Source organism: Pogoniulus pusillus, chromosome 4, assembly GCF_015220805.1.
Source record: "Pogoniulus pusillus isolate bPogPus1 chromosome 4, bPogPus1.pri, whole genome shotgun sequence".
Classification (NCBI taxonomy): domain Eukaryota; kingdom Metazoa; phylum Chordata; class Aves; order Piciformes; family Lybiidae; genus Pogoniulus; species Pogoniulus pusillus.
The window spans coordinates 23823122-23850057 of record NC_087267.1 but is presented as its reverse complement, the minus strand read 5'-3'; the positions used below and the strand labels follow the sequence as shown (position 1 = coordinate 23850057).

General features: G+C 39.5%; 1 protein-coding gene across 8 annotated transcripts in view; it reads left to right on the top strand.

Moving 5' to 3' along the window:
• Positions 1–26936, top strand: part of POT1 (protection of telomeres 1) — a 102659-nt gene that overhangs the window by 16959 nt on the left and 58764 nt on the right. For 7 of the 8 annotated variants that reach the window (XM_064142371.1, XM_064142374.1, XM_064142368.1 and 4 more), the window contains 4 exons: positions 783–893; positions 3233–3280; positions 4355–4469; positions 21373–21503. In XM_064142371.1, coding sequence (XP_063998441.1) covers positions 783–893; positions 3233–3280; positions 4355–4469; positions 21373–21503 — 405 coding nt within the window. The remainder of the gene's footprint in view (positions 1–782; positions 894–3232; positions 3281–4354; positions 4470–21372; positions 21504–26936) is intronic. The other variant, XM_064142370.1, reaches the window with a different exon arrangement.

Sequence of the window (26936 nt, the reverse complement as noted above, 5' to 3'; positions counted from 1 at the left end):
TCTGTCAACTTTAATCAGAAAATACTTGTATTTGTTGTAATCAAATAAACACATGAACAGAAGTAATTTGGCAAAAGCTTATGAAAGTGCTTTTGGTAGAAGGTCAAATAGAAATAGCTGCTGCAGAGACTTACATCATTTACCCCTTACATCATTCACTTCTTATTCACTTTGTGGTCTCTGAGAAACTTCATACCAAACTGATAATGCAGTTGCAAATGCTTCCTGTGCCAGAATCTCAGGAGTGATGCCAAGAGAAGTTTATAATGTCTTTTGTGCTACCAGAATCATACCTATTGAGCAAACCTACCTATTTGGCCCATAAGGAAGAAACGGAAAGATATCTATCAAACCAAACCACAAAATACATACAAGGAGAGTGTCTTCAAAGTGCAGCTGTAACTCAATAACAAATAACCTCTCAGAAAGAGTGTTTTGTCACTGCTGCTCTGATATGTGCTTCCCTTTCTAGCTTAGTTAAGCTTACGTGAAAAGGAGTCAATCTTCAGTATAGTCAAAGGGAATTGATTCTTTTGCTTTATTCAGCACTTGATAGTGTCAAGTGTGTGACATTTTTTAGTGGAATTGCTAGCATTGGTTGAAAGTATTCATTCCATGGGTAGAAGAACTAAATACAGAAAATTAAAGGTAGCATTGAGAATTCATTCTGAACTTTTGTTTCTTGAATGCCTTGACAGTTTAGGGTGGAATTTCACATCACACACAAAATAGAGTATGCAATACAGCTGTGTAGTTATCTGTTTATCACCCTGTCCCCACAGGACACCTTTGTAGTTGCAGGATTTAAGTTGGCAAAATCACCGACAGCAGTGGAGCATGGTAGACACGATTGCCAACTGGAGGTGTCTGAAGAAGCTGGATCAGCTGTTTATGTACGTGGGTACTCAGCTATTTCTTACCCTTTTTTTTTATTTCAAATGCCAACATAGAAATTTTGATTTATGGTAAGAAAAGATAAGTAAAATCTATTATAACATGAAATGCTACAGGTTATTTTTAACAGGTTCATCAGGAAGCAGTCAGGACATAATTGTGTGTGTGTATACAATTATATAATAACCCAAAGACCCAAATTATTTCAGAACTCCCATGTATATTTCTACTTGTTGAGTATAGGAATATGTCCGTAGTTAGCTTTTAGATGATTCCTATGATTCCTAGATCAGTTAAAATCATTGTCGAGCATAACATATGCTACTGTCAAGGTAGAGGGTGCAAGAGTGATCCTAGGTCTGTCATTTTTAGTGTTCTTCTGTCTGAGTTTGCACATTGTTACACTTTGCCTTTGTAATACATGGATTCCTAGATGCTGAATTTATAAAAGATAATTACTTTTTTTTTTTTTTTTTTTTTTGAGGTAAGTGCTTATTCTTTTGTACTGTTCTCATGTCAATGCTATTCATCTTAAATACTTCATCTCTTGGGATAATGAGTGGAGATAGTCTGTTCCCTGACGTTTCTGTTTATCTGTGGTAGTACATCTGCAATGCATGTTTGTTGTTGCCATTGTGTCTTTGCTTCAAGAAACATTTGGTAATCTTTTTTAAACTTAAGGATTAGTATTTTTAAAGTTGGACTTGAGAAAAAATTAAAATTATTAAAATACTAAAGGATTTAGGATATTATTCTGCATTTGGAAACCTGTAGTTGGGGGAAAGATGGTTTAAGTGTGGAATGAAACTAAGGTTTCAAAATCTTTATTGAAAGCTTCAGTGGGATATTTCTGGTTATTTCTTGTGGAAGTTATCCCGATAGTTATGGGCATCTGGTGAGAAAGTCTTGCATGCCTTTTATCACTGTAACTGTCTACTTCTGTTAAAGGGAAGGATGTAATATTGAACTGCACTCTAACTGACAATGCTACCACCTTGTCAGTGAAAAGGAAAAGGTATATTCACATGAGAACAATATAGCATTAGACTATGTGGTGATTCCTTTGATCATGTCCATCAGATTTTGAAGCATTTAGAAATAGTTATGAAAAACACAAAATCACATATAGAAGGGACTTGCCAAAATAAATGTGTGCCAGTGTTAAGATTTGAACTTTTGTCTGTGTAATTGTTGTCTGATAATAATTCTAAATTTAAAAAAACCTTTTTTTTTTCAGAAAGCCACCTTTTTTGACAGAATTGACCTCTACAAATAATTAATACTTGGCATGCAGGTTAATGAGAAACAAAATTAATTACACTTATAGTGCAGACTGTTTCATGACACTATATAGATAGGTAGAAAAAGTCTATTTCATGGAAGATAGTAGACAGCAAAACTGTGCCCTGAGTATGAGCAAATGTGTCTAAATTAAACATACTTAAATTGTAGGCATACAGTTGAGTTATGGCAGGACCTCATAACACAACGAAATCCCAAGGAAGATGTGCAGCTCAGAGTTGTGCTGAGAAGGTGTCTGTCTTACTGACCACAGAATGGAGCTTATGGCGCTTAATTTACTGACATGCTCACTGAAAGTTTAAAATTAATAGATATGATGCAATTTTTTTATGCTTCACTTTCTCAATTATTCCTGTTCACTTAACTATTTAAAATAAACAATGGAAGTAAAGCTAGCTTCAGGAATGCAGTTGAGTGGGGAGAGCTAAACCAGATCCCTAGCAGAGGCAATGCACAGCTGTGACTCTGTGTATGGTGGACAAGCTATGATGTTGTATTGGTATGGCAGGTGACCCCTGCATTTGTCACTTGTTAGCATTATCTCAAATCACCACATTTAGTTTTTCAAAAGACCTTAAACTGAAGATGTCTGACTTATAAATATGTCTCTAATACCTTAGGAGCTGTCTTTAAATGGAATGTATTCCATTCTGGTGAATTTGCCTTGACAAATTTTTTTTGTTTTCCCCGAAGGAGAGTAAGAAGTCACTGAAAGTAGATCTGCTCTATGCCTAAACCCATTTAAGTTTTTTCTTAAAGAAGCAAAGTTCTCAGTTTGTGACATCCAGCTTTTAAATGCTGCTCTGCTTTAGAACACGTATGTGTTATTTATAGTAGTTTTCATCTGCGTGTAATTGAGTAAGTTTTTTTTTTCTGAAGGGTAAATTTTTGCTAGTTTTGGAGCTGATTCACGTAGCAAAAATGTCTGTTGTGTTCTTTTGTACTCGCTTACAGCATTTTATTTGCTTTAGAGTTATGAAATATTGGCAATGCTTTCAATTTTGTAATTGGAGGGTTTGGTTTTTATTCTCCTCAGATTTATGCAAATCAAAAAAGAATGGTTGCTTCAGAAACCTTATCTATGGTGAGTTTATCTGGGATGTCTTTAAACCACGTGAAACTAACTGCATATAAATAAGGATGTGTGAAATTCTTTCTCTTTCCTGTTTATTCTACTTCCATACAGAAACAGAACAAAATATGAAGTAGTACTTTTTCTCTGCTTGCAGTGCAGTTCCCATTTTGATCTCAAAATAGGCTGCGTGTTGGCTTAGGAGATGTGAACATAAAATCTTTGAAGAAGATTGTATGCTTGTGCTTAAAAAAAGTAGAAATGTGAATCTTCCTTTGTTTTAAAATCTGACTTCATGTACTGGTTGTAAATTTTCTTCTGATTGCCATTTCAATGAAGCCTTTATATGTCTACAGGAGATAGTATAATAAAGGCATAGAAATTTTACTGTTCTTTATCCTAAGGTTAAAGATTGATTACTGAAGGTGATAGAACTTGGCTTCATGTTAATTTTATGAAGTTTCACCTTTTATTCCCCTAATATAGTAATTGAAAATTACATGCTTCAGTCATTTTGGCAGAACTTGTGTTCTTTAAAAGAGACTAATTAGTGTCTATTGTAGCCTTAAAACGCAAGGAGAGCAGTCCTTAAACACTAGAAGGAAGTCTGTAATTTCTTTAGTCATCCAACAAGTGTGCTGTTTTAATAGAAACACCTACTCAGTAGCTGTGAGAGGTAAAACACACTCCCTCCCAAAACAGTGATTCTGTACAGTGACACTGCCAGTAAGAACTGCGAAGTTACTTATATTTTTAAAAGCCCATTGGATCTGTATCAATGAGTAAAAAAATATTTTTAAAACTTTTTTTTTATTATAATGACTTTTTCTCACCTATTCCATGTATTGAAACTTACTTAAACTCACTGGTTAGTTTATTGCAAGGAAAATGCAATCACAGAAAGTTTTGTGTGCCATATTCAGTAGCTTGTGAACATATGTATCGGTGTATTTTTAGAAAATCTAAGGTGAGTAACTCTTTTTCTTAACATTAAATAAAAGATATGAGGGTGAATAGTGTTAAAAGACAGTGTTCTGGGTGAATATTTTTTCTTCTCCTCTAATTTATCTTCTGCTCCTTTTCCAGCCTGTTGCACCAAAATATGTGTATACTTCTCTAAATCAGCTTAAAGATGGAACTATAGTGAATTTGTATGGTGTCGTGAAATTCTTCAAGCCTCCATATGTAAGCAAAGGAACTGGTATGTACTATATTCAAGGAATTAAAATTTCCCCCACCAAATAGAACTGTTCTTACTATGTTTGTTAAAAATCAATCAGAACGACAAATTCAGGTGATTCTTTGACCATGATTGTCAATTAGCATCAAGTAAACAAGACAACAAATAGGCAAGAGATATCAGAGTTAGTTTAGACAGACTGATAGCAATACCAAATGAAGAAAGTATTTATCAAGCTAATGCTAGCAGTACAAAACAGGGTAAAGAATCTATTAAAAAGGAAAAGAAAAACAGTACAAAAGCCCTGCACCTGTTCATGTGGGAAAGAATTTTTGTGTAACTGTGCAATTCATTATTGAGATTTTGGCGATAAGTGTTATGATAAATGGTATAAATGCAGTGCTGGCGTATTTGTTACCTGTAAAAGCTATGTGACCTTTGTTTCTCTGTCATTTGAGCATTTATTTTCCAAGAAGATGGTACTTGTTTTGCTGGGTGGTTGTACTATTTCACTAGGTGCTCATTAAGTACACAGCTAGGTGATATCCCTGCTCAGTTCAGTTACACAATAGAATTTGACTCAGAATTAATAAAATTATTTTCTACTTATTACAAATTTAGCATGCATTTTAAGGTGATGGTTGTTGTTTTTTTCCATTCTAAATCTGTTTCTAATTGAACAAACAAAACCAATTGTGATGGTGACTGTTGATTTTTATGGTCTCACTTGCGCCTGCAAGTTTCTTGAAAAATGTCAATAGCCATGGATTTGGCCTCTAAATGCACAGTTTGAGAAGTGAACATTAAATCCTAACCAAAGAGTTAATGTCTTGTCTGCAGAATCTTTTGTGATTTTACTTACTCAAAAACTGTCACTAGCGGCCTGAAGGTGATACACTCAGGGCAGTAAATGCCTTTGTGAGAGCACAGTGCTATACTTGCAGTACCATGGCTTCCACAGTGAGGTTTGGCTACAGTTAGGTAGCTTTAAATGCAAGTGAAACCTGTACGAACACAGTGACATGCTCAATAAAAGTTCTAGGTCCCACTAAGGTTCAGCTAAATTTCACTGATCAAAGACTAAACAAACTTCAGTGTATGTATCTTCAGATCTGCTGCTCACTGGGCTGCTGTATGCTGCCAGCTGCACTAGAGGCGTCCGGTCTCCTTCACTGATCTTGGTGTCTGCAGTTTTCTTTTGTGGCCCACACCTCATCACAAAAGCTGCCCAGCAGTATTTTTTCCTCTCGTAAATATGTTTATTACATAAGTGCAGACTGAAGCAGACTTGGCAAGTGCTGATCCAACTTCTAGCCAGAGGAGCCACTCTGTAGCCCTTTCCTTGCTACCAAAACTCCACCAGGCACAAACCAAACACATTGTAGCCCAGTACAAATGGTGAATTACCAATTCCAATTGTTTTATGTTATGAATAGTGCAACACAATAGATGTTCTTAGATGTAAATGATAAAAAATGGTTAAGTGAAAATACCTGCAGAAACACAGTACAATTAAACTGGAAACAGAAAAATATTCTGCTATCTAGTAAGACATCCAAAAGTAAATATGTGTGTGCTTGCTGTGTGTTTAGCAAATGAAGCCATACGGCTAGCTTAGAAATAATAATAATACTAAAAGTTATTCTGGCCCTAAAGCTGAATACTTACAGAGCTGTCATGTGATTTAGCTACAGGTAATATTTAAATAGTACTTAGTATTTTTTTAAAAAATTAGTTCAAAGAAAGACTCCAGAAAGACCTCTTCAGTGATCAGAGGTGGATTCTTGGAGAGTAATGAATGGGTGGTGTTTGGTCACTGGGAACTTAAGAAGAAGGATTTTGGAGCTGGCAAGCATGAGAATAGATCAAAAAATTGGAAAGCAAACTGTCAGGTGCAGGTACTCAAGAATTGGTAGCAGAGGGGCTGGTGGGCTGTCCTGTGCTGGACATGAATGATTCCAGCTGATGCACTGCACGGCGGAGCTTGGCCCGTTAGCAAAGATGGCACTTCTGGGAAAACAAATGTAAGAAAGGGCAGAACACTGCATGGTGGTGAGGAGTAAAAAAAAAAAAATGTGTGAGAAACAGCCCTGTGACACGATGGTCAGAGAGTCCACAGGGAGGAGATGCAACATGTGCCAGAGTATAGATTCCCCTGCAGCCTGGGGAGGAGACCTCCGATGAGCAGAGTCATCTACACTGCAACCTGTAGTGGACTCACACTTGAGCAGAGAAACATTATTTTGGTTTTAGTGTAAAAGCTTTATTAATTCAATATTGATTTAATCTATCTGATATGCTCAGACAGCCTACAACATCTATCACTATAGTGAGCTCAAAATCTTTTTGTGGAAGTGTCTGGTCATTGCTTGCTTATGCTACACTTGTTCAAATTTTATCAGTCTTGTGCTATTTATAATAGTTTTTGGATAACAGAATACATACCTTTTTATTTTAAAGGTTTGGCTCACTGATTTTTCAGCCTGCAATTGCAATAGATTACCAAGTTGTGTTTATATGCAACTGAAAGATTAGTTTTATCTGTACTAATTCAGGATATTGACAGTGGTGAATGGAGGTACTTTGCTCTTGAAAGGTGTAGTAGGTTTAAATCTCAGGCTTAAAAGCAAAGAAACAAAACAAACCTCACAAATCTTTTAAACATTTTACTTCCTTTGTTCACATTGTTGACAACAAAAAGGGTAAGGAGGAAATGAATCAAATACAGAAAGTACTACTTTTATTCTTGAGAAAAACGTGCAAGGACAGTTCTTAAAGGATTATATGGTCTAGATTTGTTGTTTACTCAGGTGCTTTAACAAGACTCTGGGGACCTGAGGTCTTTAAACATCTTATTTAGACAAGCACTGATTGATAGAAATTAGTTAGAAAAGAATGTTCTTTTCAGGTATGTAAAAAAACATAAAATTATGCACACTGACTTTCAAGGTAATATGTCACTCAAAGATCTAGGCTAGATTTTTGTAACTTATTTGACAATCACTTCAGTTTTGTAAGTAGTAGAAATTTAATAGGGAAAAGCATTATTTACTTATCCATTAGTCTTTGCATTTGGTATGAAGCCATTCAATATGTAGTTAACTACTTCAGTACTGGGTTTGGGGCTTTTTACACAATCCAGAGTCAAAATACTCAGGGATTTCTCTGAATTGCCAGGGTTTGAAATGACTCTTGCCAGAAAATCCTGCGGTCATATTACATCTGTCACAGTCCTAAATTAAAACATTCCCTTTCTGACACTGTGTTAATAGAATCATATAGCTTTAAACTGGCACATGTTGAAAGCATGAGAAGTGGAGACTCTGTACTTAATACAGATGGGTCTTTATTCACTGTATAGATACTGCCCTAGAGAGGAGATATTCCTCCTTCTTACATACATGAAAGCTTAAGGCTGAAGCTTTACAGTGTGGTATCACTGAAAGTATTACCTCATTTAACCCTCTCATTTTATACAATCTGTAATTAAAAGTTCGTTGGTTTGATTACCATTATTACAGTAGATAAATAGAATCAAATTTCATTATTATCATAAATTACTATTTATTCAAGAGAAGGCTGCTTTATCTGAGCATGCTACAGTTCAGGGCATGTAGTTTGGAATGCCTATAAATGAGAATTTTATATGTTATGAAGGCCATCGAAAGAAGTACTTCAGATCCTGCTTGGTACAACAGTCAGATTTGGTTTTGTCTGCTGGAAGGTCTGTTGAAGTTGTACAACATTATGTTCTGGCTTTCATTCCAAAATAATTTAAGAGTCTTAGACATTGTAAATTTTTTAACAAGGTGATACTGTCCTCTCTTCTCTCCCTTAAGATCAAGGACATCACAAATATTAAGCCTGAATAAAATCAGTAAATATGAAAGGGACTCTGTCGTCATAGTGTCCAATGACAGAGATGATGTGCTTAACCATGAAACTTTTGGGATATTACACTGTGATGCTACTGCTTCTTCAGCTCTCTTTCCTACAGATATTACTCATTGTTTCCATAATGCAGTGAAGAGTTATGGCAAGAAGGATCCTTGTCACTGTATTTTGGAGGGGGTATTCTGCTACCTATGCCTGTTTGGCGGAGGGGAGAAATTAAATGGGGCGATATAATTTTATATAAAAATAAAGATTTATTAAATTCAATATTCTGAACTCTCACCACCCCCAACCACTGTATATTAATATTAAAGTTCGGTACACAGTTATGAAAACAATTTAGGATTAAATATGTACAGGAATTTGTTAACTAACTAGCAAACATTCAAACCATAAACAAAGAGAGTTTTCCCCGCGGTTTAATGCCGTTTGGAGTCTCTATGCTATCTGCCCAGCAGAGTGGGCTGAAACTCTTTCTGCTTTACGGCAGAGGTAACTTATATTACAGAGGTATTAAAGCTTTTACTCACAACTCTTATTAATTACTGATCACCCTCCGGGGCTGCGTCACAGCCTATGTCTAATGTCCAGACTTCTGGGGATCTCTGCCTATGGACTCTGAGGCTGTAATCATCCCGGCTTGAGGGGAAAGGATAAATCTTTCCAGGTTCTGGGGAAATGTTGGTTTCTGACCTTTGTTCTCCTGGTGAGGATGTAATCTCTGCCTTGGTGCTCCTGTCTTCTTCTGGAGGCTTTGTCCCGGGATTCTGAGTTGGCAGGATCTCAGGTGCAGGAGAAGAATATCATGCTGTCTCTGGCACGGTTCTTCACGGCTAGCAGGCCGTGTCTGTATGCAGACAATTTGGCATCTGCTTCCTGGTTATCTCAGTGGCAACGGTGCTTACCAGGCAATGATAGGCAGCAGGCATGCAAAGAGTGCGCGGCTGCTGGGAGTCTGAGCTCCGTAGGTAAATGCAATGTAGGATCTGGTCCTGATAACGCAGTAACGTGCAGATGTGCACAGCTGGCTTAGGAGACTATAGGCTCCTTACATATTTAAGCCAGCATATACATATATATATATATGAGCTCTGCAAGAAAGGTATGCAGGCAGGTGAGTTGCGAATAAGTCAGAGCATGAGGATCTGAGCATCTGAGTGGCTGAGCTATGCAGGGTCTATGCCTGAGGGTCTGAGCTGAGTAAGCGAGCTGAGCTATGCAAGTGAGGGTCAGAGCTGAGCACGTTGTTTACCTGTGCACCCCTATTTATTGAATATGGGCCAAGATTAATGACCTCTTTGGCCACTAGAATGACCAATCAGGTTGGCAGTTAGCCATACCTTAACATAATAGGCAGAAGGCTCTTGCCTGGACTTTCCCAGATATGGGGATCACATGGGTTTACCCCAGGGAGACATGAGCTGGGTGCGTGTGGGCTTACACAACCTGTTTAGAAGCAGGGGTCCTGGCAGAAAAACATGTTCAGGCAAGCATAGGCATAAATAAGCCTACACAACACACTGGTTAACAATAACTCATACAAATAATGGCCTCTTTTCCTGTGGAAAATTCCACCTCACTTGTTCTCTTAGGTATATGCAGTATATTCATATGCCACATGCTGAATTATAATCTCATTTTATCTTGCATAGACGTGCATTTGAATGTTAACTCTTATTTTTAAAATAATATTTTTTAAGAGTCAAAATTAATAAAGGACAGCATTTTCAAATGTACACTTCTAAAACCTTCAAACAGTTCTATTTTTATTTTGTTTTTCTATGACCATGAGTGAGTTCATCAGTATTCCAGCTGTGCTAGTTTGAAGCAAGCTGGAATGTTTTGGTAAAAGAACTAGATAACGGGCAGTGAAAGGAAAACAATTGATGTCAACTTCTCTCACAGTCACGCTGAGAACTCTGGGAAGAAGAAGTAAACTTTCTCCATTTTGTCTTTTACTCTTGCTTTTGCCTTAGACCGAGACACATCTTTCTAACATCACTGCTTTCTAACCCTGCTCCCTAACCTCTTGGCTGCACCTCTCTTCTTCCTGAGAACTGGGGTAAGGTTGAGAGGGCCGGGGGAGGTTGTTGGGGTAGTTTGAGAGCCCCTCCTGGGGACTCAGGTTTCTGGGAGGGGAGTTGTGCTTTTGTATTGTTTATCCTTTTGTATATTTCTGTATATAATTGTATATAACTGTATATATTGTAAATAGCTGCTTGTAAATTCTGCTAGCTGTAAATAAATTGCTTCATCTATATTTCCAGAGGACGTCTGAGTTAGCTGGGGCAAAGATAAAGTGTGGGGGGGCGGGTAAGAGCCCAAACCACCACATTTTTAATTGGCTTTCCCAAAGTGGGGCTAGATATATTTCAGTGATTGGAAATTAGCTCTGGGAATTAAGATGAAGCTAATCAAGCAGCTATTGTACTTGGTGGGGATTTTTGTGTGGCCTGTTTTCTGGTTTTTTGTGTACAATTGGATCAAAGATCAAATTGGTTATTTCTTGCTTCATGTAGTTTTTAAGAAGGCTAAAGTTAAGCTTTCAAACATGTTCTGGAGCTGCGGTGATTTTATTCTTGGTTATGCTGGTTTTAATATCTCTGAGAATATTACCAAGGATATTACAGGAGCTCTGGTCAATAATATGACAATCAATGGAAATTCTGCTTTAAATACGGCTCTAATGAGAGTTATTCAGCCTAAGACAGGAATTCCAACTGTTTGTTTAGGCACATGCTTGTGTAAAACTGTTTTGCTACTCACAGTTTTTAATATTTGCCTCATGATTTTAATATTCATATTAATTTTGGCATTATTGGTGAAAAATTCAAAACCAGCTTCTGTAAGAACTAGGAAAAATTCTGTGTCTCAGAAGCAGTCTCTTTCACAGCAAAACAAGGGAACACAGTTATCAGCTTCCCCCTTGCCAGCCTCTGCCCCTCCTTCTCCAAGTGCTGGGAACACGGCCAATGTTCCCGCCACTAACATAAACAATGATAAGGATAACAAAAACAACGGGCAGAGTTTGACAGGAGCCCCAGGAGCACAGGCAGGTACCCAAAATCAGAATGTTCCTAGCAACAATCAAAACACGACAGGATTGGCAGGAACCCCAGGAGGACAGGCAAACAATCCCACTAATGCTGGTAACGCTAGCACAGTCAGTCCAAATCCTGATGACACCAGCTCAGCCAATTCAAACCCCCAGCCAGCAGACCAGAACCAAAATCCTCCTGTTAAAAGCAAGGCAGATTTGAACTCACAAGCTCCAGGTCAGACCCCTAATGATTCAAATGCTCCAGGTAATACCCCTAATGATTCAAATCCTCCAGCAGGCACATCCCAAGTCTGTTGCTGTTCAGGCCTTTCTGGCACCTGCTAAGGCAAAAGCCAAGACAAAGAGTGGTTCGCAGGAGGATGTAAGAGAGGGGACCTCTGGTGATCAGCAGCAAGGAGAAGAGGAGGAGGAGATAGTTAGCCTGCGAGACCTTGTAGATGTGCTGAGACATCAATACTCAAGTGAGAGGAGCGCTGTGAGGTGAGCTGCAAAGAGAGAGGATGGTTCCAATGAGTTTAAGAGTGCTATGAGGAAGGTTCTGTTAGGCCCGGTACCACCAGATCAACAGGTGGAAGAGGAGGTGGAAGATGACATCCAGGGTTCCAAGGATCCACTCAGAGAGGTCAGGGAAGTTAGGAAGGAACACTCAAGGGAATCAGGTGAGCTGGCTAGTGAGATGACCAGGACCTTCAGCAGAAACCACCCCTCAGACAGGTTTCCCTTCACCCGAAGCAGAAAATACCCAAACAGTTTTCCCTAACGGATTCTTCTCACGTACAACAGGAACTTTATCACCGTCTACTGTTTGGACCAAATCTGATTGTGCAGGTCATGCTCTGTTTACTGAACCTCTACTATTTACCAACCAGGTGGCTTCTGCTAAATGTTTGTCCCAGTTTTTTAGAGTTCCACCCCCCATGGCTTTGAGGGTGGTTTTCAGCAAACCGTTGTAGCGCTCAATCTTCCCTGAAGCTGGTGCATAGTAGGGTATGTGGTAGATCCATTCAATACCATGCTCTTTGGCCCAGTTTTTCACAAGATTGTTCTTGAATTGAGTACCGTTGTCTGACTCAATTCTTTCTGGAGTTCCATGTCTCCACAAGATCTGTCTCTCCAAACCAAGAATGGTGTTAGGTGCAGTAGCATGTGGAACTGGATAGGTTTCCAACCATCCGGTGCTGGCCTCTACCATCGTCAGCACATACTGCTTGCCAGAATGAGATCGAGGTAAAGTGATGTAGTCAATCTGCCAGGCTTCACCATACTTGTACTTTGACCATCTCTCACCATACCATAAGGGCTTGATTCGCTTAGCCTGCTTAATAGCATCACAGATGTCACAGTCATGGATGACTTGGGTGATAGCGTCCATGGACAAGTCAATTCACCTGTTGCATGCCTATCGGTATGTTGCATCTCTGCCTTGATGTCCAGATGAGTCATGGGCCCACCAAGCTAAGAACAGTTCACCTCGGTGTTTCCTATCAAGGTCGATGTCAAGGTTAGAGTTGGTATCAACTTGAGCAATCTTAGCAGCTTGGTCTGCCTGGTGATTGTTTATGTGTTCCTCAGTAGCTCTGTTCTTAGGCATGTGTGCTTCTACGTGCCGCACCTTCACTGGAATTCTCTCCTGCCATAGGTCAGCACACCAAATAGGCTTTCCTTTCCTCTGCCAACCATGCTTCTTCCAGTCCTTTAGCCAACCCCATAGAGCATTGGCTACCATCCATGAGTTGGTGTAGAGGGAAAGGATAGGCCAATTCTCACATTCAGCCACATAAAGAGCAAGTTTGACAGCTTTTACCTCAGCGAACTGACGGATTCTCCTTCTCCATCTCTCGCTTTGGTAACTCTCCTGGTCGGACTCCAAACTGATGACTTCCATTTTCGCTTATTCCCAGCAAGACGACAGGAACCATCTGTGAACAAAGCATAGTTCTTTTCCTTGTTCTTTTCCTGATCAGAGAGATCACCATAGGGAGGAGCTTCCTCAGCACGAGTTATTTTCTCCTCTGGAGGTTTGGAACAGTCTGTGCCTTCTGGTCGGTGATCACCTCCACCAGACCAGTTCGGTCAAGATTACCCATTCGTGCTCGTTGGGTTGTCAAAGCCATCCATTTAGACCAGGTTGCATCTGTGGCATGATGTTGTGATGAACCTTTGGCTTTGAACATCCAGTTTAGAACTGGCAGTCTAGGAGCTAGAAGCAATTGTGACTCAGTTCCAGTCACTTCAGAAGCTGCTTTCGCTCCTTCATAGGCTGCTAGTATCTCTTTCTCTGTTGAGGTGTAATTTGCCTCTGAACCTCTGTAACTATGTCCCCAGAAACCGAGTGGCCGACCGCATGTCTCATTTGGAGCTCTTTGCCAAAGGCTCCAAGTTGGACCATTGTCACTGGCAGCTGTGTACAGAATGTTCTTAATGCCCGGAACAGGTCGCAAAGGTCCCAAGCCCACTGCATGGACTATTTCTCGCTTGATCTGATCAAAGGCTGCTTGTTATTCAAGTCTCTGTTCAAAATTGTTTCTCTTACAAGTCACATCATGCAGAAGTTTGACAATCTGACTGTAACCAGGAATGTGTAGTCTCCAAAATCCCACCACACCTAAGAAATAGAGTGTATCCTTCTTATGGGTGGGAACTGCCATGGTGGAGACTTTGTTGATCACATCCTATGGAATGTGACGGTGACCATCCTGCCACCGCACTCCCAGAAACTGAATTTCCTTGGCAGGTCCTTTGACCTTGTCTCTCTTAATGGCAAAACCTGCTTGCAACAGAATGTCAATGATTTTGTTGCCTTTCTCGAAGACTTCCTCAGCAGTTTGGCCCCTCACATGATGTCATCAATGAATTGGATGTGCTCTGGAGCTTTACCTTTCTCCAGTGCATTGTGGATGACAGAGTGACAGATTGTTGAGCTGTGTTTCCAGCCCTGAGGCAAACAGTTGAACTGGTACTGGATTCTTCTCCAGGTAAATGCAAACTGAGGCCTGCACTCCTTTGCTATGGGAATAGAGAAGAAAGCATTAGCAATGTCTATGGTTGCATACCATTTAGCCTCCTTTGATTCCAGCTCGTACTGGAGTTCCAGCATGTCCGGCACAGCTGCGCTCATGGGTGGAGTCACCTTGTTGAGGGCACAAAAATCAACTGTGAGCCTCCAATCGCCATTCAGTTTATGCACAGGCCAGATGGGACTGTTGAAAGGTGAATGAGCTTTCTCGATGACAGCCTGACTCTCCAGTTGACGAGAGTTGACCTGTTCCAAGAGGAATGTCATCAGGCTCATGTGTGCCATGATCTCCATAAAGCACTTCCTTCACAGCAAACTCCTTCAGAAGCTTAATTCCCTGCTCAATGGTGTTCCACTTCTTGGCAGCCCATGGCAGGTCGTCTCGGGAGGGATATCTCATAGCCACAGCCAATAGCAGGCGTGTCCACAAGCTAACCTTACCAAGAGGACTTGCTAGGTATTTGTCCACTCCACTCTCCTTGGTGAGTGGCCCTAGCTGCTTGGCAGACTTGTCTCCTACCTGCAGGGCATTAGCACCAATGCTACGGCATCTCACTAGTCAGCTTAGGACTGGTTCACCTGATTCCCTTGAATATTCCTTTCTAACTTCCCTGACCTCTCTGAGAGGATTGTTGGGAGTCCTGGATGTCATCGTCTTCCTCTTCCTCTTTTTGATCTGGTTGTCCCTGGCCTAGAAACAGAACCTTCCTCATAGCACTCTTAAACTCATTGGAACCATCCTCTTTCTTGGCAGCCAACCTCACAGCACTCTTCTCATTTATGAGTACTGGGATCTCAGCATGTTCGCTAGGTCTCGCAGACTAAATGCCTCCTCTTCCTCTTGCTGATCACCATAGGTCCCCTCTCTTACATCCTCATTTGAATCACACTTTGTCAAAAGCTGTGTCTTGGCTTTCGCCTTAGCAGGTTCCAAAAAGGCCTGCACAGCAACAGACTTTGACGTGTCTACCGGAGGGTTTGAATCATTGGGGGTCTGGCCTGAGGTCTGTGAATTCAGATCTTCCTTAGAGGTAACAGGATTCTGGTCTGCTGGTGGCTGGGGCTGTGGAGAATTCGAACTGGCTGGGTTGGTGTTACTAGGAACATTCTGACTTTGAGACGTACTCCTGGGATGCCTGCCAAACCTGACGCGTTATTATCTTAGCACATGAGGATATGTTTAAATTTTGCAAAACAGGAAAAAAAAAACCCCTTGTTGTAGAGGTAAATATAATGATTTCAGTTCTCAAGCTGATGGTGAGAAATAATGTTATGTTCCCATCTGTTCATGGTGGTTTGTGTTTCTTTTAAAGATAATTGCTGTTTTGTATAATCTAATATTGAAGATAAAGAAACATTTAAAAAACTTATAAAAGGAAATAAAAAACAATAAACAGCTTACTAAATAGTTAATACAAAGAAATCTCAAGACAGTTACTTCGATCTACAATTTACAAATGATGGCATAAAAGCTTCTGTTTAGCAAGATGATTCTGGTAGTTAGTGAAAGTATGTCTCTTGACATACATGTTAGATAGAAATAACAAGCTGGAATTAGGAAAACATCTTTGCTGATTCTTCACAGGTTTTCTGGAGACTTCTGCAGTTTCTGTGTACACATATATATGTACATACAAATAAGATAATTTGTGTATTTATATTATTTTTGTTGCTGTGTTTTGTTGAACAGCTAGTTGGTTCAACTGCTTGCTTTTAGTATAAAGACACTTAGGTATTGAATGGCCTCAGTAATTCTTGAACGCAGTATTAATGTTTGGGAGAATAATTTGCTATAATAATATTTCTTTGTGTGTATGAATTACAAGAAACAGAAGGCAGCCTCTAATTAGAGTCCCTGATAGTCAACAAAATTGTTGGAAAACTTTTTATCTATTTTCTGTGGGAAGTTACTGATTCTGGGAAACCCACTTAAATGTCAGTCAGGAATACCTACGGGATTGTCTAAAGGAGGATTCATAATCAGATCCATGCTTTGTACCTTGGAAATGTATACAAATGCAGTTGTTAGGAGCTGCTAATGTCATAACTGAAATATATGTTTAATTACCAAGTGCTAAATGCCTTTTGATAATATCAGTAACTAAAAATCTGGAAAACTTTTGTAACATTTCTGACTTTCTTATGATGACTGAAATATTCATAAGTGAAGCTGTGGGTTTTAGGGGTTTTGTTGTATTTATTTAAAATATATTTTTACACTCTGGAGAGATGCTGACTTTCTGAGCATGCTAACCACTGACTTAACAGTCTGTAAAAGAGTGAAAAAACTGGGGGGAAAAGAAAGCTATAACCTGAAGAAAGGTTAAATTGTCATTTCTAGGGAGGGGGAACTTTAGGTTTGCAAAGACTGTTGCAAGGCTACAAAAGATTCATATTTCAACCTATTCAAAGTCAGGACCTTGAAGCTTGTACATCACTGCTCTTCCTGTAGTTAATGTAAACTTCTGCTGATCTTGACTTGGGGTTTTATTGCTTTTAAAATAGTCCTTGCAGTAACAATTAATTCATTTTTGTTGCATAAATTTCTTCTCTAAAAAACTCCTTCACTAAATGTTTGTCTGTTTTGTTTTATGGGATGGAATAAACTAAGTAACAAGTTAAAGTAATTGTATTTTTAAAGAACTATCCTGAAAGGATAAAAGAAGCATGTAGACATGCCTCACTGTGTGCTTCCATTTAAACCAAACATCATTTCTCTCTCCTTGTTGTTTTCATAAACAAATATTCTTAGGTGTAACAAGTATCCTTACAGATTGCTGTCCATTGCTTCCTCACATGGTTCCAAATTGCTGTCAATGGTTCCTCACATACTGTTAAACCTGAGTGGAAATATCTCTTCAAAATAATTAAGGGTAGTTTGGATTTCTGTATAATATTAGTCAGAAAAAAATGCTTTTACAGAGTCAATGAAAGTAAAAAATGCTCTACTATAATGTGCAGTTATGTGGAGATACTTAGATGTCATCTAAATTCACAATTCTGTTTAGAGTCTGACATATTATTTGTGCAGAAAAGTGAATTCAGTCACTTAACTGTAATGCGGATATGAAAAGCAGAAATCAACTTTCACATTCCAGCTGGAGAAGCAAAGACAGGTGGCTTTTTACTTTGAGCCTTTATATAGATGACAATTTGTCTCTTTTAGAAGTCTATGCTTGAAGAGCTCTAATTAGATTTATTGTAGAAGTGATGTTTTGAGGTGATAGTTAAGAATGGATATCCAAAATCTCAGAGACATATAAAACAGATATAATATTTTATGCTGATTTGAGTAGAACAACTATTAGTCTTTTGAGTATGCTAATTGCCCAGAAAATGGAGGGATGTTGACTTCCCTCCCACCCTCTAAATAAGCAGCTACACATATATGAAGCTGACTAGGTCATATAATCACAAGGTCAAAGAATGACCATGATTTTAATGTGAAAAGTTTTTGTTACTTCACTCTTAATTCTCATATTGGATTAAATCAACACACTTTAACATGTTATCCTGTGTCCTCAGAGGATTGCAAATCTGTGCACCATATGGTTATTTCTTCTTAATTACTCATTTTTGCTCTTAACACTTTGCAGCTGACCTGTTGAGTAAACCTCTAGAATTCATACCCAAATAAATATAACAATCTCTCTTTGGATTCTGTTATTTATGTGTTTGTCATAAAATGCACAATGCAGATCTTACTGACTTTGATTTTAGCACTATGACACCTTTGTTCAGTTCCCAGACATGTAAACACTGCTTTAGCGTCATTATCACTAACTGCTCTGTAGAGTTACAACTAAGAGAAGTTGAATTTTTTTTTATTTGTTTGGAATTTTTGCTTTTTTTTGTTTGGGGGTTTATTTTTGAGAGTTGAAATTTCACATTTAAAACTACAGTTGCTTGAACTTCATTTAGAGCCTTCCAGTGTTTAATTTTACCATTACAGAAATTAAGAAAACTCACACTGTCAAACAAGAAACTTCTGGTCAGTTGTTTCAGAACTTAGTTTTATATGGCCAGATTCTTTAGTTTGTTTGAATATGAGCAATAGAATTCATAAATGAATTTTTTCATAGTGAATTTGTAAATTTTGCTTCTTTACTGCTGAATTATGATGGTGTCTTTGCATGTCACATTCTTCATGATGCAGAATTCTTTAAACAGTGTTCTCATACTTAGTACCTCAAGAGACTCTTCATGCAAGTGTGTTTCTAAGAGTTGCAATTACTTTCTTTTCCAAGTGTTGAGATTCTGTTGTTGGCTATTATCAAAATGCTGCATAAAAACTGGCAAAGCACTTTCAATCGGAACAAGAGTCCACTACCGTAAGATTACAGCAGAGGTAAATGGATTTTTGTATATAGAGGAACTATGCCTTTTTTCTGGACAGTATGTCTGCATTTCATATGTAGACCAGAATTACAATTAAGACTTATCTTCTTAAAATATGATTGGGAAAGCAAAAAACATGAGTTAAAGTAGACAGCATTACAAAACTGGAGAGTTGCCAAGCATTTTGGGTAGTTGAGATCTAGTGGTTTATAGTGTTTTAGTCAGTATGGGTAATAGCAGAATAATTTTCATTCATGATTTCAGTCTGAAAGCACTGTGAACACTGCAAACTGTTTGGATGTATTCAGTCTTTTCAGAGTACATAAAAATGCTAAGAAAAATAGTGAACCAGTGTAATACCAAGGCGGAAAATTGCCAATTAATTTTATTTTAAAAATTTCACCACTCTTATACTGGTATTTGTGCTACTTTGAAGCTAGCTAGAATGTTTTGGTGAGAAGGACTAGATTACAGGCTGTGAAAGGAAAACAATAGTGGTGTCTACTTCCCTCATAGGCTTGCTGAGGTGTATAAAAACAAGAATCAAAACATAGATAAGGCACTACTCCTGCTGGGGAGCTCCGAGCTGCATCTCTCTCTAACCTCGCCCTCCGTTTCTCTGACTAATCCACTTTCCTTCCTAACCCCCTGGCCGAACCTCCATTCTTCCTTGGGACTAGGGTAAGGTTGAGAGGGATAGGGGGAAGGTGAAGGGGCGGTTGGGAGCCCCTCCTGGGGACTCAGGTTTCTGGGAGGGCTGTTGTGTTTCTGTATTACCTTTTACCTTGTCTATTTCTGTATATAGCTATATACACTGTAAATATCTGCTTGTATATTGAGCTAAGCTGTAAATAATAAGCTGCATTCAATTTCCAGATCTGTCTGAGTCTAGTGTGGGTGATTTCCAAAGTGTGGGGGGGGCAGGGAACACCCAAACCATCACAGTAGTAATAGGAGTGGTATGTTCAAATGGAAAACCGAAGGAGAGATCATCATTGCAAGAGTCAGACTTCAGAAATTTTAAATTTTAAATCATGGAATACTGTTAATGCCTAACAGTTATGTTTGTTGTTGAGGATCTTGCTATATCTCTTTATAAAAGCTAAAATCTTTTGTATGTAAATCTATGAGGGTTTCATCAAGGTAAAGATACCAGGTTATGTCATTGCATTTAATCATCTGGAAGTTGTAACTTTTGTTGTAACTTATTGTGTGTTTTAATAAATTCTGGTGTAATAAGCACTCTGCCTTCTGGATTAAAAGCAACAAGGACAACATATGTGGATGTTTGAGGTTCTAAACGTGTAGACAGATTGATAGTAGTGTGCTAGTTTGAAGCAGGCTAGAATGTTTTGGTGAAAAGAACTAGATAATTGGCTGCAAAAGGAAAACATGGTTGTGTCTCCTTCTCTCACAGTCACACTGAGAACTGTGGGAACAAGAAGTAAACATTAGATAACATTCTCCATTTTGTTCTCACTCTGCTTTTGTCTTCACACTGAGCAACATCTCATTAACCTCGCTGCCAGTAACCTTCCTTCTTAACCTCTTGGCTGCACCTCTATTCTTTCTCAGGATTTGGGGTAAGGTTGAGAGGGGCAGGGGGAGGTGTTGGGGAGGTTGAGAACCCCTCCTGGGGACTCAGGTTTCTGGGAGGGAAGTTGTGCTTCTGTATTACTTTTCCTTTGTATATTTCTGTATATAACTGTATATATTGTAAATAACTGCTTGTATATTGTGCTGCTGTAAATAAATAGCTTCATTTATATTCCCGGAGCCCATCTGAGTTAGCTGGGGCAAATTCAAAAGTGTGTGGGGGGGGGGGGCGGGTAACAGCCTAAACCATCACAACTAGGTATCTAAAAAGTTCTGAGGCTGGTTAGCCACATAACATGCTGTGAAAGAGCGAGTGTACACTATTTCATGTTTGTAAGATATCTGAGCACACATGCTTCTGTAAGCTGAAGTGGAAACACAAAGATTTCATTTATATCATCTGCAAATATTACTCTATTATGGGCTGCTTTTCCCTGTCATATTTGTATCTTGTTATGAGTTTACTTTTTACATCCTTAATGGAAGAGAATTATTAGTAAAATTTAACTTCAAAAGGATACATTTTAAATTCTTAATATACTTTCTATCTACTGCTATGCAATTAAATCTTACCATAGATATCTTATATATTTTGTTGGAGAGAAAGGTAATTTATGCTTTAATATGCTTTTTGAATATGCAAAACTTACTACCTCTTCAGAAGGTAGTGCAAAAAAAAAAAAAAATCTTAGAACCAGATAGCCTAAGACTGTGCATACGCTCCTCATTTTATAGAGGAAGTAATTGAAACCTGGAAAAATAGCATGCCTGTCACAGACAGAAGAAAAAGTTTTGCATGTTCCTTGCTCACAGACCTGTGCTTAATCACTCATTTAATTATTAGCAAGATAAACTGCACTTCAGTTGTTACACTACTGTAATTAAATTAACTTTTGAAGAACTACACAGATCATTGCAGAAGAAAGTTGGCCATATGGTTAGTCAACCCAAGTTTAATATCTGTGTAGTAATAATTTTATAATGCCTATTAGTCATTCACATACTTTTATATTTTACAGATTATTGCTCAGTTGTAACACTTGTGGACCCATCAAATGCGAAGTTAACGTGCACTCTTTTTAGTGGAAATGTGGATTGCCTACCAAAAATCTACAAAGTTGGAGATATTGTTCGATTTCATAGAATAAAGGTATGTGCTAGGATGTGGGAGGTTTATGTGCTTGCTCTTTTTTTACAGTGAGAGGACTGTAGGAATAATTTAATTCTTCATGTAGTGAAATTAACATGTTGGCGACGTTGGATAAAACAGTTGATATGTAAAATAGGTATTGCTATGGTATGAAACAAAGCTGGAAAGAAACTACCAAATTTCCAAACAGTTGCTATCTCTCTTTGAAAAAGATGTGGTTTTGACAATTCCAGTAGAGCATTATTTTTTCATGAGTATTTGTTAAGCTAGTTGTCTAGTTGTCATAATACTTCCAGATGAACAGAATTTAAGTGACATAAGTGTACAATTTATTCCTCTTTGATCTAACAGCAATGAGGGATTACTTCTGTTATGAGGCAGTTTAGATCAGCTGGAGAATTACTCAAGCAGAGATAATCCATCTCAGGATGCCAGTGTGCAATATGCTCTATCTGCTGCTTTGTTTTCTTTCTGTACCTCATATTTACCTCTATTAAAGGTCATGAAGGAAATAGTGTTTGTAGCTTTGATACTGCTTCTGCTGGATGTATTTCATATGCCTGCTGCAGCTATGTATGAAAGGTGAGAACCGCGCACTAGAGAGACCAAATAGAAGTCTTGTAATGCTAGACTGTACCTAGTCTTAGGTGCAAAGTAGTACCAAAGACATGATGGTCCATGTTACATATTAATTTGCAAGGTAACCACACTTAATTCTAGCTTTTATTTTTCTTTAAAATAATTAGAACAGAAATGTGCAAATGTCCTGAAAGAGGGGAGTTTTAAAAAGATGATTTAAGTATTTCAACACCCTTGAGAACTCTGGGAAATTTAGGATTGTACAAAAGAATGACAAAAAAGATATTTTCAGTATTATTTAGCATGTACATTTTAGTGTGCTGTAGCAGGAGAGCAAAGTAAAAAAAGCCCATGGATATAAATGTATAAAGTAGTGGGATTTATCCAGTAATTGAGATATGTACCGTGAAATAATTAACAAATAACTTGGAAAGATCCAGAACCAGTCTTCAGCTATTCATTGTTGTGGAGGCAGGGAATTAATGTGGCCGAGTCAGGAATTTTATACAAAAATAGAGTTATTTTATTTTCCTAAAAGCCCGCTCCCAAAAACTATATACAGAAATTAATTTAGTTTTAATTACCAGATTCAGTTGCTTTGAGAAGATCTACAGGATGACGTAGATAATCTGACTATTTTGGAAGTCAGAAGTTGGAAAAGGCTTTTGGCTATTAAATTATAGCGTTTTTCTTACTTAATAATAAAGCTGAGCCAAAATAACTCACGGTCAGGCTGACTTCTTCCTGCAGCCTGTCCCTCTCATTCTATTTCAGCAGCTGCAGGAGGGTCGTTAAGAGTCGTTAAGCTTTGCACAAAGGACCTTAATGACTGTTGCAGTCCTTTGGAGCTCTTTCTGTATCCAGGCCAGGTGAGGGGAGGGGGAGAAGTCTCAGGCAGGCAAGAACGAATCGAAGGTGGGGACCCCAAAGGCAGGAAGTGCCCCATATTTATACCCTCTCTAGACAAAGAGCAGAGTTACCACTTCCTTAGGCGCGAAGGGCACAGCCAACCCCAGCCCAATTCCAGCGTGGGCACTGCATGGACACTCCTCGGGCCTGAAGGACCCTTCGCTCTCCCCCTTTAGGCCTGCAGGGCAAGCTGGCGTTGGGAACCAGGCGGCTTTTCTTCTCCTATTCAAGCCACAGAGGGAGAGGAATTTAGGGGTATACAGGACTCCAGGACATTCATGTATATTACAAATATTTGCAACTGAGGAAGAAATCATCTAGCCTCTCCTGGGTTAGTACAAAGCTTCCTTACGGTCATCTTTGTATGTGATTAGAGTGGAATTTAGATTTTGAAGCTTGTGTTGCCAGTTGATAACTGCGATGTGTTGTTATTATTGGAAGTTCACTGATTTGACTTCAGCTGGGAAGGTCTAATGTTAAATTTTAAATACCCACTGAATCCAGCAGAGTGAATGTTACAGAGATACTAATTTCTGAAAGTCAGTGGTGGTAGGAATATATTTATTTCTTCTACAATCAAAATACATATTTAATAATGAATGTGTGGAAAAGACTAAAGTAGAATGGAGCTTGATTAAAAGAATTGAAAAATTGAGTGTGTGTGATAGGTTAATAGTGGATTTTTTTTTAAGATGTGGGAGATACAGATTAAAACAAAAAAAGACCACTGTCAAGGAATGTACATGTACGCCCTCTGTGTGATGGTTTGGGGGTTACCCCGCCCCTCCCACACTTTTGTATTTGCCCCAGCTAACTCAGACGGACCCTGGGAATATAGATGAAGCAATTTATTTACAGCTAGCAGAATTTACAAGCAGCTATTTACAATATATACAGTTATATACAATTATATACAGAAATATACAAAGGATAAACAATACAAAAGCACAACTCCCCTCCCAGAAACCTGATTCCCCAGGAGGGGCTCTCAAACCACCCCAACACCTCCCCCCGGTCCCTCTCAACCTTACCCCAGTTCTCAGGAAGAAGAGAGGTGCAGCCAAGAGGTTAGGGAGCAAGGTTAGTGGGAGCAGGGTTAATGAGATGTGACCAGGTCTAAGGCAAAAGCAAGAGTGAGAAACAAAATGGAGAAAAAGTCTTTCTTCTTCCCAGAGTTCTCAGCGTAACTGTGAGAGAAGTTGACATCAATTGTTTTCATTTCACTGCCCATTATCTAGTTCTTCTACCAAAACATTCTAGCTTGCTTCAAACTAGCACAATCCACCCCTTGTCTACTTCGCTCAGAGTATCACTGAGAATTATCCAATCTAATCTAAACCAATATTTACACTAAAACAATATATACAAGTTCAGTTCACACTTCAATCAGATGTAGGTGATTCAAAAGCTCAGAACAGGGACTCCCAGGTGACGTTGGGTTCGTGCTCACGTGCTGTAGATTCTATCGTAGATTCTCTCAGTGTTGGGCGCCGATGTTACCTGGAACAGAAAACTCCTAACAGCTTGAATTTAAACTCTCTCAGCTAAAGTTAGATTTCTCTGTGGCACACACTGGATTTCACCATTCTCCTGCATTACCCAGTAGGTGTGACCAGGACCTTCAGCAGAAACCACCCCTCGGACAGGTTTCCCTTCGCCCGAAGGAGAAAATACCCAAACAGTTTTCCCTAACAGATTCTTTTCACGTACAACAGGAACTTTATCACCGTCTACTGTTTGGACCAAATCTGATTGTGCAGGTCCTGCTCTGTTTACTGAACCTCTACTATTTACCAACCAGGTGGCTTCTGCTAAATGTTTGTCCCAGATTTTTAGAGTTCCACCCCCCATGGCTTTTAGGGTGGTTTTCAGCAAACCGTTGTAGCGCTCAATCTTCCCTGAAGCTGGTGCATAGTAGGGTATGTGATAGATCCATTCAATACCATGCTCTTTGGCCCAGTTTTTCACTAGATTGTTCTTGAAATGAGTACCATTGTCTGACTCGATTCTCTCTGGAGTTCCATGTCTCCACAAGATCTGTCTCTCCAAACCAAGAATGGTGTTACGTGCAGTAGCATGTGGAACTGGATAGGTTTCCAACCATCCAGTGCTGGCTTCTACCATCGTCAGCACATACTGCTTGCCAGAACGTGATCGAGGTAAAGTGATGTAGTCAATCTGCCAGGCTTCACCATACTTGTACTTTGACCATCTCTCACCATACCATAAGGGCTTGATTCGCTTAGCCTGCTTAATAGCAGCACAAATGTCACAGTCATAGATGACTTGGGTGATAGCATCCATGGACAAGTCAATTGACCTATCACGAGCCCATTGGTATGTTCCATCTCTGCCTTGATGTCCAGACGAATCATGGGCCCACCGAGCTAAGAACAGCTCACCTCGGTGTTTCCTATCAAGGTCAATGTCAAGTTCAGAGTTGGTATCAACTTGAGCAATCTTAGCAGCTTGGTCTGCCTTCTGATTATGTTGATGTTCCTCAGTAGCTCTGCTCTTAGGCATGTGTGCATCTACGTGCCGCACCTTCACTGGAGTTCTCTCCAGCCGTGCATCAATGTCCTGCCATAGATCAGCACACCAAATAGGCTTTCCTTTCCTCTGCCAACCATTCTTCTTCCAGTCCTTTAGCCAACCCCATAGAGCATTGGCTACCATCCACGAGTCGGTGTAGAGGTAAAGGATAGGCCAATTCTCACGTTCAGCCACATCAAGAGCAAGTTGAACAGCTTTTACCTCAGCGAACTGACTGGATTCTCCTTCTCCATCTTTCGTTTTGGTAACTCTCCTGGTTGGACTCCAAACCGCTGACTTCCATATTCGCTTGTTCCCAACAAGATGACAGGAACCATCTGTGAACAAAGCATAGTTCTTTTCCTGATCAGAGAGATCACCATAGGGAGGAGCTTCCTCAGCACGAGTTATTTTCTCCTCTGGAGGTTTGGGACAGTCTGTGCCTTCTGGCCAGTTGGTGATCACCTCCACCAGACCAGGTCGGTCAAGATTACCCATTCGTGCTCGCTGGGTTGTCAAAGCCATCCATTTAGACCAGGTTGCATCTGTGGCATGATGTGGTGATGAACCTTTGCCCTTGAACATCCAGTTAAGAACTGGCAGTCTAGGAGCTAAAAGCAATTGTGACTCAGTTCCGATCACTTCAGAAGCTGCTTTCACTCCCTCATAGGCTGCTAGAATCTCTTTCTCAGTTGCAGTGTAATTTGTCTCTGAACCTCTGTAACAACGTCCCCAGAAACCAAGTGGACGACCACGTGTCTCATTTGGAGCTCTCTGCCAAAGACTCCAAGTTGGACCATTGTCACTGGCAGCCGTGTACAGAATGTTTTTAATGTCTGGACCAGATCTCACAGGTCCTAAGCCCACTGCATGGACTATTTCTCGTTTGATCTGATCAAAGGCTGCTTGTTGTTCAGGTCCCCACTCGAAATTGTTTCTCTTATGGGTCACATCATGCAGAGGTTTGACAATCTGACTAAAACCAGGAATGTGTAGTCTCCAAAATCCCACCACACCAAGGAAAGAAAGTGTGTCCTTCTTACTGGTGGGAACAGCCATGGTAGAGACTTTGTTGATCACATCCTGAGGAATGTAACGGCGACCATCCTGCCACCGCACTCCCAGAAACTGAATTTCTCTGGCAGGTCTTTTGACCTTGTCTCTCTTAATGGCAAAACCTGCTTGCGAAAGAATGTCAATGATTTTGTTACCTTTCTCGAAGACTTCCTCAGCAGTTTGGCCCCACACAATGATGTCGTCGATGTACTGAGTGTGCTCTGGAGCTTTACCTTTCTCCAGTGCATTGTGGATGACTGAATGACAGATGGTTGAGCTGTGTTTCCACCCCTGAGGCAAACGGTTGAACTGATACTGGATTCCTCTCCAGGTGAATGCAAACTGAGGCCTGCACTC